We start from the raw sequence: 24,269 nt of genomic DNA on the forward strand, positions 1-24,269 counted from the left end.
ATCAAAAGTATATAAAGAATGTATACAACTCAAATACAGGTGACCAACAAGCACATGGAAAGATGCTCAACATCACTAATCATCAGGGAAATGCAGATAAAACCACAATGAGATATCACGTCACGCCTGTTACAACGACTGGTATCAAAATGACAAGAAATAAGTGTTGGTGAGGATGTGGGGAAAAGGAACTCTAGTGCATCGTGTGCAGAAATGTAAATTTGTGCAGCCACTATAGAAAATAGTAGGAGGCTCCTCAAGACATTAAAAATAGAACTACCATATGATCCAGCAATTCCCCTCCTGGATATTTATCTAAATAAAATGAAAATAGTAATTTGAAAAGATATATGCCCCCCCCCACCATGATCATTGCAGCATTATTTACAATAGCCAAGATAAGGAAATGAGTGTCCATCAGTGGAAGAATGGATAAAGAAGATGTGATATATATATATATATATATATATATATATACACACACACACACACACACACAATGGAATACTCTTCAGCCATAAAAAAAATGGCCTCTTGCCATTTGCAACAACAGGGATGGACCTTGGGGACATTATGCTAAGTGAAATAATTCAGAGAAAGGAATACCATATGATCTCATGTGGAATTCAACAATAAAAGCAAGCTCAGATACAGAGAACGGACTGGTGGTTGCCAGAGGTGGGGGGAGTCGGGTGGGTGAGGATGCACAATGGGTGAAAGGGGTCAAAAGTTATTACAGACTTCCAGTTATAAAAAAAATAAGCCCTGGGGATGTAATGTACAGCACAGTGAATATAGTTACTAATACTGTATTGCATATTTGAAAGATGCTACGAGGGTAGATCTTAAATATCCTTATTAAAAGAAAAAAAATTTTTTTTGTGTGATTATGTGAGGTGACAGATGTTAACTAGACTTATTGTGGTGAGCATTTCGCAATGTATACAAATGTTGAATCATTATGTTGTACACCTGAAACTAATATAATGTTATATGTCAATTATACCTCAATTAAAAACAATATATTACTATCAATATAATACTTAAAAAAGAACTCTTCTCTCTGCAGTGGTTCTCACGCCTGGGTGTACATCAGAATCACTGGAAGAGACTTTTGCCCCACCCAGGTAAATCAGAATCTCTTAAAAGTTGGGACCAGTGCATTGGTATTTAATTTAAAATGCTCCCCAAGTGATTCTAATGAAGAGCCAGGGTTGAGAAGCCTTAGGGCCAAGGCTTCCTCAGCCTTCTTCTGTGTAAGGTCCTTCTGTCCAGCACCTGTCAGTCTGGCCTTGGTGATGCACAGTCATCAACTTCTTTGTTTCATGCAGGGCTCGAGAGGACACCTTTTAAGCCTGCCTTTCCATTTCCTATCATGGGATGGGTGGAAGTGCCTGGCGCCTTTCCTCCCAGGAAGGGCTGTCTCCTTTGCCCTGGATCTGTCCTTCACCCTCCTTGGGATACACAGCGAAAATGGCAGTCCCCTATGATAAGGCTGAAGAGGAACCTGGCTGAGCTCCTTGCTGGAGACAGATGCAGGGAAGCTGTGCACGTGTCTTGTAAACACACTAGTTTCTGCCCTGGAGAACAGGAAGGGGTAGTGTACTGGCAGTGGACTCTATGCATAGGAGGTGGTTCTCAGTTGGATTTTAAAAAATGAGCAGGTGGTATCATGACCCTCACTGCTGCTGGAAATATCACCTGGGGTCAAGTGTGGTGGTTCCTATAATTTGCTCCAACCCACTGTGCAGAACGGGGCAGGGGACATATCCCATCCACGCCTACCTGACCTGTTTACACTAAAAGCTTCTTCAAGAAAGTTTAGATGATTTAATATAGTTTCCCACATCCAGCCTAAAGTTCTAGAAGTCTGGTTTTTCTATAAGTGCCACACTGATTGATATTTCACAATTTAAATAGCTGGTTATATGTACTTAAAAGAGTTTTAAAACACATGTAAAACTATTTTTCCCTGGGCTTGGGTGGATGGGTACGTGTGCTGGGGAGAGGCAGGGCAATATTCCCTCAGGCCGTGCTGCTGTTTCCCAACAAACAAAGCAAGAAGTGGTCAGCAATGTGGGGACGCATCTGGATTTCTGGCTTTGCCCTCCGAGCATTATGCGTAGCTCCCCTCTTGGGACCAGTTCTGTTCTCGGGTACCTCTGGGCTAGGGAGGGGTGGAGACACTTGTGCTTACCAGAGTCATGTTTTAACACTTCGTCTTTTATCATCCGGAATCCATCCCCACCCTTGGCAAGGAAGTTCGGGAGGATCACCTTGTACACCTCATCCATTCTGAGGGGCTCGTAACTGGGCACGCGACACTGGGTGCAAAGGACCTCTAATTTGACCACTCTTTCCCCGGGGTTTCGGGAAAGATCGTACACCACGTGAATTCCTAGAAAAGAAATGAGCCTGTATGTTTTCACTGGATCCAAAGGGAAATTTCTGTTTTCTAGGAAAGGGCCAAATCTGGAATTGGGGCACTGGGCTTAGTTTTCATTTAGTTTGAGCTTGAGTGAAATTTCAGCAAGAGAGCTGAGGTGACATTGCAGCTACCCTATCTGGTTAGGTTTGTCCTTGAGTCCTTCTGGGAGGTCTGAGAACCCCTGGGAGGAAAACTGGCTCTGGCCCAGAGTGGGCGAGAGGTGACTCTGCAGGGAGAAAACAGACCTTTTTAAAATCCTGAGTTAATTGGTCCAGCAACTTGGTTCAGTGATTCTGGAAAATGAGGAACAGATGACAGGCACAGAACCTTGCACCATCTTGATGACTAAGAGACGTTAATAATTTGGGCTTGGGTGACTTTCACAAAACATACGACTACCCAGCACTGTGCTGGGGCACCAGAGCCCCGGTGTTCCCTCCACTCTGTCCTGGAAAACGCAGAATATCTGGGCTACCCCACAGGCAGCAGCCTGGACCCCACCACACTCTGCAGCCCCTCGATCCCAGCAGCGGAGTGCCCTGCAGAGGGAAGACTTCACAAAACAATCACAGCCCTCAGGTGCAGCCCGCTATCTACAGGCCGGAAACTCAGGCCAGAATGTGGAGTCAGAATCAAACAAGATCATTCATATTAATTTAAAGTTGAATTCATTGGACTGTGGACTTAATTATTGACGAAAGCATTTCAGAAGTCCGTGACAATTTGGGAAGCATTTGTTTTCCTTCCGTTTTCACTGCAATCCATGAGATAAGCAGGCCCATTTTCTCACCGTGCTCCTAGAGGCTGAGGGCTTGCCCCAGGTCCCACTGGAACCAGAGCCAAGTTCCTATGTTTTGTCCAGACTGCCCCACCCAGAAATCATCCTTGTTAATACTTATTGGACACTGCATTCCTTTGAACTTCTGTATGGTTCCAGGCACTCACAGAAAAAACAGACAAAAAAAAATCCTTTTCTGTTTTTTTACGAAGAATATTGAATGTTGAAGCAACTAAGATTTTAATAGAAACTAGACCTCAAGGCAGCTGACCTGCTTAGAGTTTGGGGGGCCAGCTCCTGCCGAGACCATCCGATGTCCAAATCAGACTTGGCAAATGGTGCTCATTTTCGGGGCCTTGGGGCTTTGACCCCGACCTACTCCAGTGGTCTGGCCGTTCAAAGACTATGCGTTGGTGTTGGGTGTGTGAAAACCCTAACAGGCCTGACCAAGAGGTTCTGGTAAGGGGGGAGCTAAGCCAACCAGCAGGAAAGCCCACCCCACCTTGCAAGGTGACTTACCGCCCACCTGCAGGAACTCCCCTGTGGACTGGCCATAGCGGTACACGCTGTGCTCGAAGGCCTTCTTCAGGGTGGAGCCTTTTAATTGGACCAGGTCAAAGGTGCCTCCAAAGGGCAACACAGCAGCCAGGTTCTCCCAGGTAATTGTGCCTGTGGGTAGTCACAGAGGAGGCGAGGAGGAAAACAGCTGGAGAACTAGCACACCCCATGGCCAGTGTCCTTTAGGACTGGCGGAGCAGGTTAAGGAGACACGGGGCACAGGGAGGCTCTGAGGACAGCACAGCTGCGTCTAAGTGTTCCTGACACTTAGGGGGAGGATGGAATCAAGGGGCCTCTGGCCGTGCCCTCCACCACTGAGGCTGACACTTTTTGACACCGTTATAAGGGAAGACTACAACAGTGTCTTGAATATCTGTCTGGTTGGTTTGTTTTACCATATGCTATAATCCTGGATACCTGTAAATGCACTAGAGGAACTTACCCAGCTCTTTTTTCCCAGCACCTAAGATGGGCAATTTTTTTTTGGCCATGCCGCATGGCATGTGGGCTCTTAGTTCCTCGACCAGGGATGGAACCCGTGCCCCTTGCAGGGGAAGCGCAAAGTCCTAACCACTGGACCGCCAGGGACGTCCCAAGATGGGCAATTTTGTCCTCCTCTTTCCAGATATCCAGGGGGAGGCCATCACTATTTTGCATATATCAGCCACCATTTGCGTTCTGCTGTGTGAATCAGAAGTTGAGCTAAACCTTGGTGCCAGTAAGGCTGGCTGCTCCCTCTGTGAGCAAATGCATCCAAGAACACACAAGCCTGTGTGCGCCCTTCAGGTGGGGCACTGACTCGAATGGCCGAAGGGCCTGGCACGGTGGGGGGGGTCTTGGGGGACTGGTCAGACAGCACGCTGAGCTGAGGCTGGGGGCCGGGAGCCGGGAGCATACCGTTGTTCCGCTCGTCAATGGGTGACCGGATGCTGCCTCCGTTTAAAATGCACATGGACACGTGGTTCCAGGACATCTCATCCGGGTGTCTCAGGTTGTTGTTAATCTGCAACAGCAGCATGAATTTACACTCGTTATTCTGGGTCCTCCTCCTTAGGGTCAGTGCCCGGAACTTGGTTAGCTGCACCGAGCAAATAAAGCTGCTGTTGCCCTGCTCCTGTGTGTGCCCAGAGCTTTCTCAAGTGTAATTCATCAGAACTAGTCTTATGCCCTGAGAAGCAAACCTCAGATACTGTGACCAGTCCCAGGTCAGACTCTTGAGTAGCCAGTAGCTCTGAGCCCCTCTCCTAAGACGCCTGCAACCCGCCAGGCCAGGGGCCCTTAGCAAAGCCAGCACTTGAAGTAGGAGAAAGGGGCTTCTGTGCAGACTGACCCACAGGGCTGCTCCCCCCGGGGCTCCTCCAGGGCAGGACCCACATTTGCTCCTAAGGGTGGAGCCCACAAGCCTTTCAACTCCAGACCTCAGGCCACAAAGGACCCTGGCATCCATGTCTAGGTCCCCAGCCAGTTCCCAAGTTGGCAATTTTGGATACAAGAGAGAGACGGGGGAGCCCCTGAAACGGGGGAGAGTCAGTTTCATTCTTCCTTTTCTTTTACAAAACATATGTTTAGTTACAAGAAATAAAACGAATTACATTCTCATTTGAAAAAATATGATGGTGGAAGAGGTGAGGGAGACACAGGGCCACAGGGCGGCTATGAGGGCAGCACAGCTGCAGTGTTCCTGATGCTTAGCGGGAGAAGGGGCTCATTCTCTCTTTGTTAGGTAAGCCCTGCTAGAGCCTGGGGTGTTTCCTTCCAGACCTGCCTCTGCACATTCACAGCTCTGGCTTCTCGTTAGCTGCTTGTCTCGCACTGACCGTGTGATGCTGAGCCTCCAGCACTTGTCCCACCTTGGAAAGCGTGAGTGTCGTCATTTACTTGGCAGACACTTATTGAGTGTGGCTGCATCCCAGGTACCGGGCACCCGGCACCGAGCTGAGCCCAGACAAAGGAACGGCCTCCTGGGTGCCCCTGGGCGTGGTGAGTCTCAGCTGGAGACCTCGGCTGGGCACGGCCCTCCCGGGGGGGCTGCCCGCAGACAGGTGGACAGAGGGGTGTTTTTGGTGTGGGAACTTGCTCTGGGACTTATTCTTGTGATAACGGCCTTGCTTGTGAAGGTGGTTCACACAAGGCCGAGTTCTCTGGGGTCAAGAGGACAGATCAGTGAAACACACTCTGGCCTAGTTAGGCCCAGGCAGATGCATTTAATTCTATGTCTACTTCTTGGGAGGAGCAGAGTTTGTGGATTCAGGTCATCTTACCAAAGGAAAGCAACATCCAATATTCGGACACCTAAGATGAGCACCTTGAAATAAAGGCTTCTGTCCTTTTTTTTTTGGCGGCACTGCGCAGCATGCAGAACTCACCTGAAGAGGGATCGAACCTGCACCCCCTGCAGCGGAAGCATGGAATCTTAACCACTGGACTGCCAGGGAAGACCAAGGCTGCCGTTCTTGTAAAGCAATAAAGGGATGGCCCACTGGTCTGGTTCGGGCACCTTCCCAAGGTACTCAGTGTGATTACACGCCAAGCTTTTGTCTGGGGACTAATTTCTAAAAGTCCTCAATTCAGTAACTGTCAGGTTGTCCGTCCTTGCATCCTCCCTCCCTAGGCACGGGCCCTGCTCTCCTGTGGACCACTCACCACAGCATCACAAATCAGGTTGCCCATGTTGCATTCTCGAAAGCGGCATGACTGAGTGGTACCATCCAGATAGACAATTGTTTTCCCCAGTTCCTGGGTCGAGTAATTATCTAATTTTATCCTCCATTTGTTAATGTCTGCTTTTATGCTTGGATCTAGAAGAAAACAAACAAATCAGCCTGCAGTTAAAGCCTAAATGTTGGAGAAAGGCTCAAACGTCATTCAGCTCACCTGGCGTGAGTACACAGTTCTTTACCGTATTTGTGTACATTTTGATTTTGACTGGGAAATTTCCTTAGGAACCTCTATTCCGTTTCCTGGGAGTAAGACCCAGCTTGGATTTTAAAGACGTGCCAAGTAAATCAGCATCAACTCGTCACATCTGAATGAGTGTCTGCTGGCTCAACGGGGAGGGCATTAGTGGTGGGGAGACAATGAGAGGCCCAAGGGCAGGTATAAAGGGTTGAGACGTCCGGCTACAGGGTCCCGGCCCCTCCCTCTGGCTGTCAGGAGCTCTGGCTCTCCAGGGCCCCTGGTCACCCGTCCTTCCCTGTCTGATCACGGTAAGCAGGAAGGGGCAGGCGAGAGAGAAGCACAGGAGGATGTTCATGTACACTGTATGAAATGCATGACATGAAATGTCTTTTCGTTTTGATTCCCAGATCAAAAAGTAAGAAAGACACACACACATTTGATGACCTGAAGCCCAGGGAGACTGGGCCGCTTGCCCAGGTACACTGCTCCCTTTGCCCCAACAATCAGCTCTCCTCTGGACATGGGCCGAGAGTGGCTCTCCTGTGCCAGGTGAAGCTGGAAGAGACGCGAGAGGCAGCGACAGTGTCTGATGCTGAGAGGGCTTGGAGAAGCACATGGGACTTTTGCAATTCGTGTGTGTTTTAAATCTCCTTATCCACGAAGAGGGTAGAGTAAACTCAAGGGAGAAAGAAGCTCGGGTCTTCAAAAACATTGTCCTGAAACATTAACCAAAAAATAAAAAGGAAAAAAAAAAAGAAAAAAAAAATCCAGCCACCAAATCTTTGTATTGGTGGATCACTGCCCTGAATTTCACGTACCTTCCAGAATGCTGCTGTTGAGAAGGATGGGATTTCCATGTGAAGTGACGACGTTTCCTTTTTCATCAAACTCGACCTTCAGATAGCCTAGGTATTTACCAAAAGCATAGGCCTGGACCACGGGAACCTGCCGTCCGTCATCGGACGTGACTATGAATGGGTACTGCCCCGCCGGCACCTCTTTGGAAGGTGGAGTGCCTGCAATGAAAGATCCAAAGTTAATCAAGTGGGCCCTTGTTCACGGACGGCCGGGAGCCTGCAGGCTGCCGGCGAGGTGACTGCGAATTCTGAACTGACGATTTGCCAGCTGCTGCTCTACACAGCTGGTCTTTCAGAGCCCAGCTCGGGCATCTGCCCCTGTTTCCGAATGCCCTTTTGGCATGTGAATCTTTCCATTCTCAACTCAGCAGCGGTTGCTAAGCTCTTGCTAAGTCCTGGGCACCGTGCCCGGTGCTACGTGGCATACAAAGATGCGACACTGCTAAGACAGTCCCGCCTCCATCCTGACCCTGGCTTCAGTCTCACCAGCTGGGGGAAGCAGCCAAGCCACTTCACCTCACCGTGCTTCAGTTTCCCCATCTGTAAAATGGGCATAATAACGGGTTATTGCTGCCATCCCGGGCTTGGCAGTGCCAATTTCAAAGCCCTCGGGCGGCGGACTCTTGTGTCTCCTGAGTCCTCCCTGGTGGCGGAGTCCTTCTGTGTGTGGGGAACATGTCGGAGTCCCCGGTTTGGTGCTCCGGTGCTGTCGGGCCTCTGTGATGTGCAGAGGGGTGCTCCGGGCGAGAGTGGGGTGGGGGGATGGCGGGTGCACAGGCAGGCTGTGAACAGTGCCGACTCCTGAGGTCCAGTATCTCACAGTGACCTCTAGAAAGGGTCCGTTCTTCACTGGGCCCAGAAAACCCCATACAATCATGCAAATCAAGCGGTTCAAACCTTCGTGTTCACTTTAAGGACACTCATGAAACTGCCCAGGCCAAAGCCACCAAGTATCTGAAGGATGTCACTTTACAGAAGCAATGTGTGCCATTCCATCATTCCAACGGTGGAGTTGGTAGGTGCGCCCAGGCCACAGTGGGGCCGGACGCAGGGTCGGTGGCCTCCAAAAGGTGCTGAATTGTTACTGCACACGCTCAAAGATGCAGAGAGTAATGCTGAGCTTAAGGGCTTAGATGTAGATTCTCTGGTCATGGAGCATGTTCAAGTGAACAGAGCCCCCAAGATGCAATGCAGGATTTACAGAGCTTGTGGTCGGATCAACACAAGCTCTCCCTGCCACATTGAGATGATCCTTCGTGAAAAAGAACAGACTGTTACTAACCCAGAAGAGGAGGTTGCACAGAACAAAAAGATACCCCAGAAAAAACTGAAGAAACAAAAACTTATTACCCGGGAATAAATGTTCCAAAAAAAAAAAAAAAAGCAAATAAAAGTAAAAGGAAAAAAAGGCAAAATAACAATTCCTATCTCACAGGAATCTTGAGAGGATTAAACATTTAAACTCTCTTGCTGGGACTTCCCTCGTGGTCCAGTGGCTAAGACTCCGTGCTCCCAATGCAGAGGGCCCGGGTTTGATCCCTGGTCAAGGAACTAGATCCCACGTGCCACAACTAAGTGTTCGCATGTCACAACTGAAGATCCTGTATGCCGCAACTAAGACCCGGCATAGCCAAATTAAAACAAAACAAAACTCTCTTGCCGACTGCCTGGCGCATAATACTCAATAAATGTGTATTTCTTTCCCCCATGAGGGAATGGCAACCTCTAGAAACCCTAGACACACACTCCAGAGCTTAGACTCTTTAGTGGAAGATCAGCAGAAATGACAAGAAATTAACACAACATTGTAAATCAACTATACTCAATAAAAAGTAGAAATGACAAAAGGCCATCCTTAGGTTTTTTTCATCCTTAGGTTTTGTTGCTGAGTTCTGTGTCCCGTCGGGTGCCTTGAGGAAGAGCCGCGTTCACCGGGGTGGCCGGCTGGCACACAGGCCTCCCGCCCCAGCCAGACCACAGACCTGCCAGGTTCTGCTGAGTTCTGTCTCAAAGGGGAGCCCTGGGGAGAGCCCGGGAGCCACTTATCTCAAAGGGGAGCCAGAGGCTGAGTCCAGTCCCAGCACGGTCTCCCGGACACACGCCGTGTGAGGGTGGGAGCCCGGCACTCGGAGCATGAGCCCTGGGCTCTGATCACCTGGCACGTTTCAGTTCTGCAACTGCACCCCTCCTATGGGTGCCCTGTACTTCCCATCTCACCTCCGGCGAGAGCGGGATCTCATCTGGGCTGTTCTGAGACAGAGACTATATAGAACAGATACCCTTGACCCGCTACTATTTGTATCACCTCCCTCTGCACACCCACTACCAGCGCTTCCTATTAGATGTTCACCGAGAGCCCGGAGAACTTCAGTTTGTGTTGGTTCCTCATTGGACCAGTTATGAGAGTCAGCCAGGAGCCAGCCCCGGGCTAGATCTCATTTAATCCTCCAGGAATCCCACGAGGCAGCTCCTATTATTATCCCCACACTGTAGACCAGAAGACCAGTTGTCACAGGCATGCGTCCATGGTCACGCAGCTGGTATGTGAAGGAGGGCGGGTTGAAAAGCAGGGCTGTGAGACACCGGAGCTTATGTTCTCTCCACTGCCCAGCACAGCCTGCGACGTGCTGTTCTCAGAGAGCCTGCAAGAGCTGGTTTCCAAAGGGCACTCACCAAAGCAGGTGCAAGCCCAGTGGCTGCACCTTTGTGCCCCAAGCTGTGTCTGGGCTTCCCTTTTCACTGAAGACATTAGGCTGTACACCTGGGTTTATGAAAAACCCAATCCTGCCTTGCACCTGAGCCAAAAGCAGCCCCTTTAGCTCAGTAACCACAGAGCAGAAGTGCTGCAAATACCAACATTTCACCAGCAGGAAATATTCATAGCTGTGGCCAATCTTAATTTCCCATTGTCTTGCTTCCTCTGGATAAAGAAGAAAGCCTTGGAATTTTATTTCTACAAAAGCACGGACTTGAGATCCAGTGCAGGCCGTGTCCCATCTCCATTTGCAGAGGCTTACGGGTGGCCGGCAGATGGTGGCGGTGACTGCCATAGATGGTCTGATGCATTGAAGAGTAGCATTCCGTTTTGTGGTGGTCCTTGGACAGACTTGGAGCCTGGCCTTTACTTCAGGGGACGGGGATGTGGCAGTCCCCTCACCTCAGCTGGGCACGGTTAGGGAAGGTGGCTCCTCCTCTGAGCCCAGAGAAGCCTGGCAACGTGCAGTTCCCATTATATCCACAAGGTGGCGCACAACACCTCGTCCAGGCCCTACATCTGTTTCAGAAAGGGGTCTGGCAGATTCCTGGAAACCCAAGAGAAGGGCAAGCCTGACTTCTTTAGCCTTTATTTTTTCTGCCTTCCATAAATATATCTGAGTTTAAACAGAACGTAAAAATTCGGAATCGAACTATGGGGTCAGATGCCTCATCAGATCAGCTTGCTCTTTACAAATAGCAGCCACCAACCCCAGCTCCTGTAGCACAGGGGAGTTTCTCCGGCGCTGAGTGGCCTCGATGTGCCATTTGTTAGGACAAAAGATGTGTCATCTTCATCTCGGATGGACTTAATCGGAGACAAGGAGGACGTTTCCCACGTGGCTGAGACAATAACCCGTCTAGTTTGGCTCCAGTCTGCGTTCCCCACAGCTGGGCCCTCTCTGCTTCCTGTGCACTTGGCAACCCCAGAAAACCATTGGCAGGGAAAGCAATCCAGGGCTTCAGAGTTCCCACAGCACTCTGTTCAGCCACAGAGGCTCACGCCCCAGATCGTCTCTCCACACACAGAGCCACATATCTGTCTTTAGAAACGCAGCCTGTCCTCTTGGCAGGGGGAAAACTGTTTACCAGAACCCTATTCCAGCCTTTTGGCAAATCAGCCCTCTTGGAAGCAAGCCTTGGAGGAGCCAGGAGCTGTGGGCTGACATTTAGAGCCGGTAACAGGGTATTCCCTAGAACAGCGAGGGTGTCTGAGGGAACGGAACAGCAGGAATGTGGGCGTTCCCAGCGCAGGCCCGGGCAAGCGCCTGCCCAGCTGATACGGAGCAGGGCCCTGTGGGACTCCTGGGCACAAGACTCCTTGCTCGGCACCTGGCAAACAAACGCTGTACTTTCCTTCACTACAACCTGGTGTCAGTGGACTGGCTTTTCTGCATGGCGGGTGAGCAGACCCACGTTCGCTTGGATAGCAACACTACAATTTTTGACGTGAGCATCATAGCCTATCAGACCCACACGATGTGGCCCAGCTTCATCTAGACCCTCCACCCTGCACTTCAGCAATCTTAGTTTCTCCCATTCCTAGACCACACCCACCTCCACAGTCATGAATATAGAGTAAGACCTGGAACCAGAGGCCCACAGGCAAATTATTTACATCTTTTTGTTTCAGTTTATTCATCTGTAAAAGGAGAAAATAACAATACCTGCCTTAGAGGTTGTTTCGAGAATGAAAGAAGTTAAGCAGCACATGAAGCCTGACTCAGGTAAATGCCCAATAAAGATTAGAGATAATTATTTACCAAGTTACCATCATCTCTAATGATTTCCCCAGACGTGGTCAGGCGCTCCTATACCTGCTCTCCCAGCATTGTGGACTTCTTCCTTCACAGCGTGCTTTGTAATTACATATGATTGATTTCTTTGCATATTTAAAAAAAATCTGATGGGCATCAGGATCCCTTTCAAGCCAGTAAGTTCCATGCGGGCAGAGGCTGCTGTGTCTCTGGGGCTGGCCCAGCACATAGTAGGTAGTCAATAAATGTTGAACGACTGATTTTAAGGGGTTTAGCCAACAGATTTCCAGAGATCAGACAAGATTTACATGCCCTTCCTGTGGAGGAATCCGTATGTCAAGGGGAGTCATGCCCCATCCCCCAACTCCCCTCCATTCAATTTCCTCAACTGATGAGCTGGGTGGGGCTCATGAAGCCGAACACCTGCTTGTGGAGAGAATGGGTTTTGGCGCCAGCTCCCTTTTCATCTTGTTTCACAACCTTGGGAGAGACTTTTAACTCCTGGGACCTAAATTTATTTCCTGTATTTGTAAAACAAGAGATTTGATCGTGTTTGACACCAAAAGTGGTTTAATTTTTTTTTTTTTTTTAAGTTATGAGCATCTTTCACATGCAGGAAGTCTTGTGGCGTTGCAAGCCATGAAGTAGGCTGGCCAAGATGCCCTTTTCCCCCCCAGGCAGTCAGGCCAGCTGCTGTCAAAAGGTGTTCCGCAGCCAGAGGGGTGAGTCACTGTCTCCTCAGCCATCTCTGTGCCCAACCCTGATACACAGGCTGTCATGTCTCCTCCAGGGAACTCAAGGGGCCACTGACATTCTCCATATTGGGACTGTGTCCCTCTGTTTTGTACATGCTTCGATAGACTGCCCACATTCTGGCTCTTGGACATTCAGTGATGACGGGAAGGTCTAACAGTGATGATGTATCTTCAAGTGGTACCCAGAGTGGGCACAAACTCTCATGAAGTCCAATCCGGGGTGTCTGCCTGTACCCGGTCCTGACTGGCTGGGGTAAATAAGAGACCCCGGCAGGGTGGGAATGGGTTCACACACATTCACTCACTCAACAAACACCTCCAAGCTCCAACAAGTGCCCAGTGTGTGGGACTCCACTGTCCCGTGGAGCCAGGCCTGAGGGCTTCGCTTCATCTCTGTGAGGCCTGGAGAGGCCACTCACTGGGGAAAGAGCAGGGGATGCAGTGATACCCCCGCTGTCCACCAGCCTCTTCTCTTCACGGAGGATCTCAGCCAGGGTGACTATCCTTCCAGACATCAGACTTCCCATTCGCTTTTTACATTATAGAACAGGGTTTTATGTAAAAATTAAAAACAAAGTCATAACAATGCAGCCATCCCCTGGTTCCATCACTATGGCCTGTTAAAATGCAAAGTCCAAAGGAACGGGCTGGAGAGAGAGAGACTGATTTTCATGTTAACATACTTTGTAGTTCCATTTGAAATTAAAAAGGAGGTCCACAGGGCCACGAATTGATGTAAATAAACCTGACATTTTTTTTTACGGAAAATCAGCATTTAGCTGGACAGGGCATTCCAGGGTGGTTCTGTACCCTGGGAAACGCTAGGTGCTTGTATTCAGTGAGGGTCTGAACCGCTGATTTCCACAGAGCATTAGCTTCGGCCACAGTGGCGGGCAGTGGAGCCCACGACGCACAATTCAGACGGGCTCATCTCAGAACCTGGAGGACTTCCGGTGGGGAAGCCCGAAGCTCTGCTTCCGCAACATGACAGACGATTTGGAAATTTCCTTACACGTGAGACGTCGAAACTGACAACCGTATGAGTTTCTAGGTTTGGGGGAAATTAATAAACTGAGGACAAGAGATCTGAGTGAGGCACAGCCAGGCTGCTTGGGACAAAGCACCGCACTCCCGGTTTCTTATCTTTTAAAGGTAAGAAGATACATTTGGTCATTTGTGTATTTAGCTCAGATTCTCAAATTGAGTATATGCCTCTCCTTTTAAAAAAATTTAACACACATATTTATAAGAGTTCAAGTTGTGAAAGTAACCAGGTCAGGCCCAAGATGGAGCCGCTCATGCTAAGATTCCCATCAGCAAACCAGAACTCCACTGCGCTTCTGCGTGGCTCTCCCAGAACAGGCAGGCCCGGCGCTCCCAGCCCCACAGGCTCCAAGACCTCCCCGCGCTCCACAGAAGGGAAGTTAACCGTCAGCAATGCCCAGGGCAACTTCCTTGTTTCTGCTCCCTTTGGTCTCTAAGACCCTATGGCCTCCTATAGCTCTTCCAAGCCCCCTTTTCTCTGCCACATGGGATGCTGCTCCGCCCATGAATTGCCAAATAAAAGCCTACTGATCAGTAAATTGTCTGTGGAAAATTTTCTTTTCATAAACTAAAGGATTAATGGTTCCGTTTCTAGGGTTTAGAGAGGTTAAAAAATTTTTCTTTTTTATCAAAGTAAAACTAGCATGACATATTTGGCAAATGGAGAAGAAAAATTTAATTGCAGTCCCACCCTGCCATGGCAATAACCAATATAATTTCTGTGAATTAAAAAATATATATATGTATGAAGAGACCAGACTTGTGGTGGCCAAGGGGGAGGGAGGGTGTGTGAGGGAAGGATTGGGAGTTTGGGATTAGCAGATGCAAACTAGTATATATAGAATGGATAAGCAACAAGGTCCTACTGTAGAGCACAGGGAACTATATTCAATATCTTGTGATACACCAAAATGGAAAAGAATATAAAAAAGAATGTAAATATATGTATAACTGAACCACTTTGCTGTACAGCAGAAATTAACACAACATTGTATATCAAGTATACTTCAATTAAAAAAATATATGTAGGGCTTCCCTAGTGGCACAGTAGTTAAGAATCCGCCTGCCGATGCAGGGGACACGGGTTCGAGCCCTGGTCCGGGAAGATCCCACATGCCGCGGAGCAACTAAGCCTGTGTGCCACAACTACTGAGCCTGTGCTCTAGAGCCCGTGAGCCACAACTACTGAGCCCACATGCCACAGCTACTAAAGCCCGAGCGCCTAGAGCCCGTGCTCTGCAACGAGAAGCCACCGCAATGAGAAGCCTGTGCACCGCAACGAAGAGTAGCCCCCGCTCGCTGCAACTAAAGAAAGCCCACGCACAGCAACAAAGACCCAACGCAGCCAAAAATAAGCAAACAAATAAATAATAAATAAAATACGTATGCACGGATAGCAAAGAGGGGGAAATGGGTAGCAGAATCCATTCTAGGGAAAAAATCATTTTCTGTCTAGTAAACACCTGTGAGAGGACCAGGGTCCGCCAGGCTTCCCTAATGACGGTCTTGGGTCCTCGTTCCTCTCCTCCTCCCCAGGGGGAGGTGAGGCAGACCTGCCTGGAAGGACGGTTCCCCGACAATGATGGGGCTGGTGGAGCAGGGGTGCGCACAAAGAGCTTAATTTTTTGCATAAAAATAGTGGGAGAAAACTTGACTTTCAGGGGTAGCCTTGGATCAAGGGGGTGAGGACAGGAGTAACAAGAGGAGAACCGGAATGGGAGGAGGGCCGGCCGCAGAAGAAAGCCAGAAAGCCAGCCAGCAAGGCACGCCCTGGGGCGGCAGAGACTTGGAAGGCAGAGTCATCCCAGGCTGCACAGCGGTGGGTCCCCTGCTGTGCGTAGCCGACTTGGAGGGAAGCTGCCTCATGTGGATGGAATTCAGGGAGATCAAGAAGAAAGGGCACTCTTCCATATTTGGGTCTCTGCTGCATGGACAAGAAGAATGGTTTGAAAGAGGCAAGAACAGGGGGGATACAAGTAAGAATCAGGACCCAGGGGATCAGGAAAAATAGAGGCTCCCCAAGGAATTATCAGATTTTGGGGGGAGGGGGTGAGAAGAGCTCCAGTGTTTCCCGAGTTTTGTAGAATAAAGAGTCTTTTTATTTATTCAAGAGAGGAGTGACCTCATAAATTAGTTTGGAGTTGTGTCAAGTGACTACAGTCTGGGTAATAAATGTTTGTATAGTTGTAAAAGAAAAAAAATTGTTGGGGCTTCCCCGGTTGGCACAGTGGTTCAGAGTCCGCCTGCCGATGCAGGGGACACGGGTTCATGCCCCGGTCCGGGAAGGTCCTGCGTGCCGTGGAGCGGCTGGGCCCGTGAGCCATGGCCGCTGAGCCTGCGCATCCGGAGCCTGTGCTCCGCAACGGGAGAGGCCACAACGGTGAGAGGCCCGCGTACGGCAAAAAAAAAAAAAAAAAATGTATCTTCCTCTTTTTCATTTAAAATGAAATTGTATACATTTTCCCATGTTGCAGAATATTGGAGAACTGACATATTTTTCTTAGACCCACTATGTTCTGTTCCTATACCACCTCATTTAATCCCTACGACATTCTCTGAGGTAGTCGTATCACTGTAGCGGTTTTTTAAAATAAAAAGCTGAAGCTCAGAGTGGTTAAGTAACATGTCTGAGGTCGGACAGCCAGCGGTGACGAACCCCGGGGGGAGACTGTGGCCGTCGGAGTCCAAAGCCCTCTCCATGAGCCCGTGCTGCTTGTCACAGTGAGGCCGGAAAAATGAGGTCCTTCTTGAAGACCATCAAGGGGCAAACTTAGGGCAACACGAATGGCAGCCCCGGGAAGAGATCTGCCCTGTGGCAGGAGCAGGCTTTGGATTTCACAATATGCAGTCGGTCATCAGCTTGCCTGACAACTCAACCCTGCCAAAGGATGTGACCCTGTTTTACAGATCATTTGGGGTTTGGCTCACCCCGCTTCGCCCTGGAAAGCGGTTTCATGAGACGTAACTAAAACCGATCAGTGTTATGTGGCTGCAAAAATCGTTAAGCAGAAGGCTCTGGCTTTGCTCCGTGAAGGAAGCTGGTGCTGTGCTGGGCTATGGCTGGAAGCTGACCGAGGGGTCCTGAGTAGCGACCCCTGGGACAAGTGAGTCCCGGTACCACCAAGGACATCATCTTTGAAGTTACCGGCCACACCTCTGTCCTCTGGCTCGTTCTCCCGGCTCACTCAATACACCCACACATCAGCAATCCTATGGACGCCCAAAGGAAGCGGTTCTTTGTTGGAGAGTGTTTCCCTGTCCTGTGGATGTAGTAAATAATAAGACCACTTTCTTGTTCTAAAAGACAAGATTATCTCAACCACAAGAGTGAAAATCAATGGCGAGATGAACAATGATTGCGAACCACAACCAAGGCTTTTGTCCTCGCTCGCTCATTCTAACAAAGCAGGGATGGCTCTGCCCCTGCACTCGGAGTACCCGGCCGCTGGCTGCCGTGGGTAGAACAAACGCTAAGGTTTCCTGGTTTTGTTTATACTTAAACTGTGAACTCCATTTGTTTTGAGAACAAAATACGGTGGTTATTAAAATCATTTATGTTCTCTAAGTCAATGAAAAGGCTTGAATTTCATATTCAAGAAACGTGTGCCAAAATCCAGAAGCAATACAAATGAGGAACTTAATACAAAAAGCTGTTCAAATAAAGAAATCTTACTTAAAAAATAAATTTTTTTTTTTTGGCCACGCCCTGCGGCATGTGAGATCTCAGTTCCCTGACTAGGGATCAAACCCATGCCTCCAGCAGTGGAAGCAGGAAGCCCTAACCACTGGACCACCAGGGAAGTCCCCAAAGAGCTTACTTTTAAAGGAGCTGCATCTGTCAGCATTCACTCAACAATCCTGGGCACCCGCCTTCCGGGTGTCAGCCAGAGACGTGGTGGTGAGTCTGTAATGGACGCTCCCAGGCTAAGGAGGAGAAGTGACACCTGCTGGGCTGGGAGGGGAGGAGGGTTCACCAGACCAAGGTTTCCGTGAGGCTGCAGGCCTCTTCGCAGAGGAATAAGGGTGAGAGAGCCTTAAGGAGAGGAGGGAGGTGGGCAGTGGGGCTGTGGGCATGCCGCAATTCAGGATGATGACCAGGTCTCAGCCCGTGGTCCCAGAAGTGAGGTTGCTGAAAAGGAGGCGACAGTCACGAGTTGATAGGATCAAGGGACTCTGAACTTGGGTACTGGCTCCACCATCCATATAGACACTCAGCCAGGATGCAGGCAGGAGCTGGAGTGCAGAGGAAGACAGGACGTTGGGTGCTAAATTCTTGGTGACACCGGGGAGGGGCTTAGGTGACAGTGATAACGGGGGGGAGACAGGGTAACCAGGAGGTGTGAGCCTCAAAGGAGCTGGAGGTATAAAGAAAATCACTGCAGTAACCTAAGGAAGTTAGAGAGTATTCTACCAAGAAATGTTTTACTTCCCCACATTCCCGCAAGTAAGCAGTCAGGCTCTTGGCATGGATGCCTTTCTAGGGAGCAGGGTGTTTGAATAGAAGGGATCATAGACGTCACGCTTGTAACTCCTTAACTGTGCAGATGGAGGAAAGGACGGACGTCTACACTCACCAAGGCCACAGCAAACTGATGGGCTTGCATGATCCAAAATCCACTTAAAAAAGCGGGAGGCAAACAGAGCGACGGCGTCTCAGGAGCCCGTCTGCCTTCAAGGGTCACACGCAGAGGAGAGTCCCCTGGCACACCTGCCACATCTTCCAACCTGCACACACTTTAACTACTTTTTTGTCCAAAGGCAACAGCATGGACCAGTTCCTTAACTCTAGGATTTAAATCCTTTAGAAGTCTGCATTCTAGCCCTCATCCTCGCAGCTCTGACATTTTGCAAGCCTGGACGTGGAAGTCCTCTCCTCTTCATCCCAACGTGAGAATGGTCAGGCAATACCAGGGTTGTCTGGTCTGCATGTGCACGGTGGCTGTAATCCAGAGAACCTGCAGGGGCTTCACTATTTGGAGGGGAACCGTCCATGTGCTATTTTGGTCGTGCCCCACGTAAAGCTGAGGTTTTAAAAATATGGACTGGTGACAAGACAATGAATCTTATTTAACAGGTAGTCACCAGCATTTAAAAAAAATTAAATAACAGAATAGAAAATACCAGGTGCAATCCCGACACTTTGTGAAATTCCCTTTCAGGTGAGTGTGTTTGTGTGTGTTCGGTCCTGTGTGTGTGCTGAAATGGTTCTCGGCAAGATTTAAAATTCCAAAAGATGTATTATTTTAACCCTAATTTGATTAACTACTCATATTTAACTTTAAGCTAATTCCAAAGGCAATTCAGCGGAGGGTTGTTTCTTGCTGTTGCTTTGTTTGTTTTTCGAGGCTGGGAAAATTTATTTAAACAAGCAAATACGCCTCATCCTCTACTGTGTCCTGGAATCACCTTTCATTGTTAAGTTCATTCCTCACAATGATGAATGTCCAAATTGAATATTTTCATGAGAACAAGTTTAATCTTGGTAAGCAATCATGAAATGTGAGATAAATGACAAAGACGCTACAGGCAGTCTTTTCCAGAGACTGTAATTATCTACTGTAAGGTTTATGGATAAGCAAATTGTAATTTTTATCCTCACATCTTTCTTTCATCCAGTCATTCATCATTCACTAAATTCATCTCCTTCCCAAAAGGCACATTCTCTTTTGCAGGATTTCATTGGCGCATCGTCACTGACATTCTGAAGCGAAGCTAACAGGTTCAGAGAGGGTGACTACTCAAGGTCCTTCAAGTGAAACAGGAATAAGGACTTCTGACCCAGTACTGTGTTTCTTTCTTTCCTTTTTTAAAAAAAAATAATTTGTGTCTCTTTTTCTCATTGTAAAAGCGACATACATTCATCATTTGAAAACACTCAAAGGTGCTAAGAAGAAATTAAAAATTACCCATACTCTCTTCTTAGTGAGAACTTTTAACAGGTTTGGACATTTCTTACTGCTTTGGTTTTTTTTTTTTTTTTTTTTTTTTTTTTTTTTTGTGGTACGCAGCCCTCTCACTGTTGCGGCCTCTCCCGTTGCGGAGCACAGGCTCCGGACCCGCAGGCTCAGCAGCCATGGCTCACGGGCCCAGCCGCTCCGCGGCATGTGGGATCTTCCCGGACCGGGGCACGAACCCACGTCCCCTGCATTGGCAGGCGGACTCTCAACCACTGCACCACCAGGGAAGCCCTGTTTGGGGTATTTTTAATTGCTGCTTTTATAAAAATAGGATTGCCTGAGATAGCTCACATAGAGACGGGCGAAGCAGCAAGCTCTCCAAGGGGAGGGTTGTTCCCCATTGAAGTCGTCCTTCCCAGAGCTGATAGAAGCCAGTTCCAGCAGGCTCTCCTGCTTGTCTTCCTTTTCTTGAAAATACTTTAAAGCCCCATGAAGCAGTGGTTGGGGCAGGGAGAGGGCATGGTGGGAAAGACTCACTGAGCCGGACCCAAAAGTTTTGCGACAGTATATGTTCAAATGGGAAAAAAAAGAGTTAGACTTTTCCTAACTAAAATTACCTGATACCAAGGGGGGAGAGAGAGAGAGAGAGAGAGAGAGAGAGAGAGAGAGAGAGAGAGACATGTGGAAGGAATGGAGGGAAGACGGGAAGGAAGGAAGAAAAGAGAGAGGGAAGGGAAAGAGGGAGAGGAGGAGGGAGGGATGGAGAGAGGGGAAGGGAGAGGAGGGGGGAAGAAATCGAGGGAGGAGAGAGTGCTTGCAAGAGCATGGGGGCCTGTGGCTTCTAGGGCACCACAGTCCTGGGATGCTGCAGGGTTAGGGCTTGAGCCCAGAGTTCCAGCTTCTGCCCCCTGTGAACCTACCAATCAAGTCCTGTCACCTTGAGCTGTGAAGGCCTTATTTACATTACGTTGTTTATGCTTAAAATTTTTATATGCATGTTGCTTTTTGATGTACAATGACTTTTAGTTGGGCCTCAGTAACCTTTTATATATTTGAATGTGTATGTTATATATATTTATAATTTACATAAGTGAATGGAATTGACATACTCATGAAACCAATAAGTTACTCTTAGTAATGTCTCTTTGCATGGAGGCAACCAAGATGTCCATCAACAGATGAATGGATAAAGAAGATGTGGTACATATACACATTGGAATACTATTCAGCCATCAAAAAGGATGAAATAATGCCAATGGCAGCAACATGGATGGACCTAGAGATTATCATACTAAGTGAAGCAAGTCAGACAGAGAAACACAAATATCATATGATATCACTCATATGTGGAATCTAACTTAAAATGATATAAATGAACTTATTTACAAAACAGAAATAGACTCACAGACATGGAAAACAAACTTATGGTTACCAAAGAGGAAAGCAGGGGACGGACAAATTCGGAGTTTGGGATTAACATACACACTACTATGTATAAAACAGATAACCAACAAGGACCTACTGAATAGCACAGGGAACTCTACTCAATATCTTGTAATAACCTATAATGGAAAAGAATCTAAAAAAGAATGTACATATACATATGACTGAATCACTTTGCTGTAAACCTGAAACTAACACAACATTGTAAATCAACTGTATATTTCAATAAAATGTTTTAAAAAGTCTCTTTGAGTAAGAGTTATACATGTTACCACTCAGTGTGCACCACCTGTGTACATTATTACATGTATATATTATACTATATAAGTAACGTATATCATCTAGCCCTCCCGCTGCCATTACCTGTGTAAAGAAACGTGTTGGAATGTCCTCCCACCACTACGTCCACGCCCTTCACTTTCTGAGCGATGAGTTTATCCATTTCAAAACCAGAATGTCCCAGTGCAATAATTTTGTTCACATTTAGAGTTTGTAGCTTATCTACTTCCGGTTGCAATGCAGCGATTTCATCTTCGAATACTAAATTCGTTCCTAAGGAAGAAAATAAATATGGACATTTATTGACAACAATTTTTATTATATTGCTTATTATACAAGCAGACCAATTAAAAACACCTTAATCTCCTAAAGCTCTTAAATTACTAAGACCAAAACTTATGTATAAATTCAGTATAAAATCTCTACAAAGCCAATACAAATTCACAGCAATACGCTCGGTTGCATTCGCTTAATGCTGCACCGGTTTAAGGTTGTGGATGATATTATGTTACTCAAATTCCAACAGTGAGGAGGCTTCAGATTTGGAATCTCTCTATTTTTTTACATCTATTTGTATATTTAGACTTCCATCAGGCCAGTGCTGAGCGTGGCTGAGCACACAAGCATGATGGGTTGTACCTATGCCAAGTCACTATGCTGCACACCTTAAACCCATACAGGTGCTGGATGTCAATCATATCTCAATAAAACTGAAAAAAAAAACAACCAGATTAGCTACTCTACAGCTTTGTTTGCAAGTTCAACATAATCAGTCTTCACACTTGAAACTCTGTCAGCAATTAGCCCTTGAATGCCAATTGTACGACACTGTTGACAACTCTGTCTTGTTCACTGGCTAAGGTCAGCATTAGAGCATCACGGAGCTCTGATTAGATGGCAGCGGGCGGGGGGTGTCCCATCCAAGGACTGCCGGCCCTGGGAGCATGCGCATCCTTCCCTGGAGGCTCGCCCCGCACTCAGTGGGAGCGGAAGCTTGACCGCTGGTGCAGCTGGTGAGTATGGGTGTGACTCCCCAGCTGGGCGCTCTGTGTGTCGCAGGCATGTGCTACCCCTGTGGCCAAACCCCAGCGCGGCCTGAGGGCTTATGGCTCTGACTGGCACAGAGGTGACTGCAAACACAGACACGCTGCCCTGAAGTCACAGCCAGCCGCCTGTGACTCGGGATCCTCTAGAGGATCCAGATTCCCTTATGCAAATATCTCAGAACCATCTCTCAAATGAAAATGCCGAAACATGAATCGGTCTCATAACGATCTTTCGAAACCCAGGAGTCTGCCATCTCCAGTGTGAAAAGTATTCAACTCTCTAAGGAGCTACAGGACTGTTAAACTCATCCCTTGTGATGCCGTGGGGTTTGGGGGGTCTCCGTGTGCTCCAGTGGGGAACTCTGGAGTCTCTCGAACCAGTCAAGCCAACACGTGCCAATGAGCACATAAAATAAACAGCATGGCTGATGGCAAAGCCGGGGGCATCCCAAACGGACGGCCTGAAAACGAGTGGCTCACAGATGTGGGGTGGGACCCGCAGTGCTGTAACTCACAGGCAACATTTAAAAATCAAGAGGTGATGTCTGCAGGGTAGAAATAGAGAAACAGACGTAGAGAACAAACGTATGGACACCAAAGGGGGAAAGGGAGGGTGGGATGAATGGGGAGATTGGGACTGATATATATACACTAACATGCATAAAACAGATAACTCATGAGAACCTGCTGTATAGCACAGGGAACTCTACTTAATGCTGTGGTGACCTAAACGGGAAAAAGAGGGGATATATGTATACATAGAGCTGATTCATTTTGCTGTACAGCAGAAACAAACACAACATTGTAAAGCAACTATACTCCAATTAAAAAAAAAAAAGAAATCATCTATCCAATCCTACTTTACTTTTGAAAAGTAAATAAATATCGATTTTTTTCAAAAAAAATCAAGAGGTGTAACAGCTTGGCCACCATTGTCTGCCATGAGGCCATCAAGAATAATATGCTTCTTGCCAGTCACCCCAAGAAGCTCAGGGCTCCCAGGTCACCCCCAGTGCCATGTCACCGTCTCTGTGAGCTGCTCATTGAGTCTCTCCTTAAAACGACAAGGTGAGCCCACCCCTATGCCCCACTTGCCACCCCGTCTCCTGCTTAATTTCTCTCTATATCATTTATCACCTACTGGCACCACACATTTTCCTCATTTCTTTCTTCTCCCACTAAACGTGAAGCTCCAGTGGGCAGGGCTTTTTGGGGGGTCAGTATCTCTGATGCCCAGAACAGTGCCTGGCACAGAGGCAAGCTCTCAGGGGAATGAATGAATGAATAACTGAAGAAACGTTTGCTGAGACTTTCAGACAACGCTACCGTCCTCTACTTCAGTGTGGCTGGCAAGAAGAAAGAGAGAAGTTGAGAGAAAGGCCTCTGAGGACAAAGGACTGTGTTCTCCTAACACATCAGAAACCTCACAGGATCGGTCATCTCACATACAGAAAGCATGGGATATATTTCAGTATATCATGAGGGGAGTGAGAGGAAGTTCATTATCTAGCTAAAATAAATTAAACGTGCTAGAAATACAAATGATACTTGTGGGTCACCAGCACGGGAGGAATGAGGCTGGATTTGGGGTCAGAGGTCTGTAGGGGGAGCCGGGCTGCTGGGACTGTGGTCTTGGGAGAAGCAAGTGTCCTTCTCCACCCCTGCCCAGCTCCTGCCCTGGCCCCTGCATGGTGCAGCCTTTCTCTCTTGAGAGCTGCTGGAAAGAGCATGGCCCCTTCGGAGCCCCTGTCTGTTGTAACCTGGTAAAGAACTAA

The 24,269-nt window shown here is 48.1% G+C and overlaps 1 protein-coding gene and 1 long non-coding RNA gene across 2 annotated transcripts in view; one reads left to right on the top strand and one right to left on the bottom strand.

The window, feature by feature from the left end:
• NT5E (5'-nucleotidase ecto) overlaps positions 1 to 24,269 on the bottom strand; it is a 44,898-nt gene that overhangs the window by 2,796 nt on the left and 17,833 nt on the right. The window contains exons 3-8 of the mRNA XM_060167886.1: positions 21,533 to 21,721; positions 7,481 to 7,678; positions 6,408 to 6,562; positions 4,662 to 4,767; positions 3,726 to 3,875; positions 2,198 to 2,398 (exon numbers count right to left, since the gene is read on the bottom strand). Of these exons, the coding sequence (XP_060023869.1) occupies positions 2,198 to 2,398; positions 3,726 to 3,875; positions 4,662 to 4,767; positions 6,408 to 6,562; positions 7,481 to 7,678; positions 21,533 to 21,721 (999 nt within the window). The remainder of the gene's footprint in view (positions 1 to 2,197; positions 2,399 to 3,725; positions 3,876 to 4,661; positions 4,768 to 6,407; positions 6,563 to 7,480; positions 7,679 to 21,532; positions 21,722 to 24,269) is intronic.
• On the top strand, positions 4,666 to 9,349 carry LOC132530623 (uncharacterized). The gene is made up of 3 exons (XR_009543838.1): positions 4,666 to 6,270; positions 6,567 to 6,643; positions 7,070 to 9,349. It is a non-coding gene; the product is annotated as an uncharacterized LOC132530623 (long non-coding RNA).

This window comes from Lagenorhynchus albirostris, chromosome 12 (assembly GCF_949774975.1).
Source record: "Lagenorhynchus albirostris chromosome 12, mLagAlb1.1, whole genome shotgun sequence".
NCBI lineage: Eukaryota > Metazoa > Chordata > Mammalia > Artiodactyla > Delphinidae > Lagenorhynchus > Lagenorhynchus albirostris.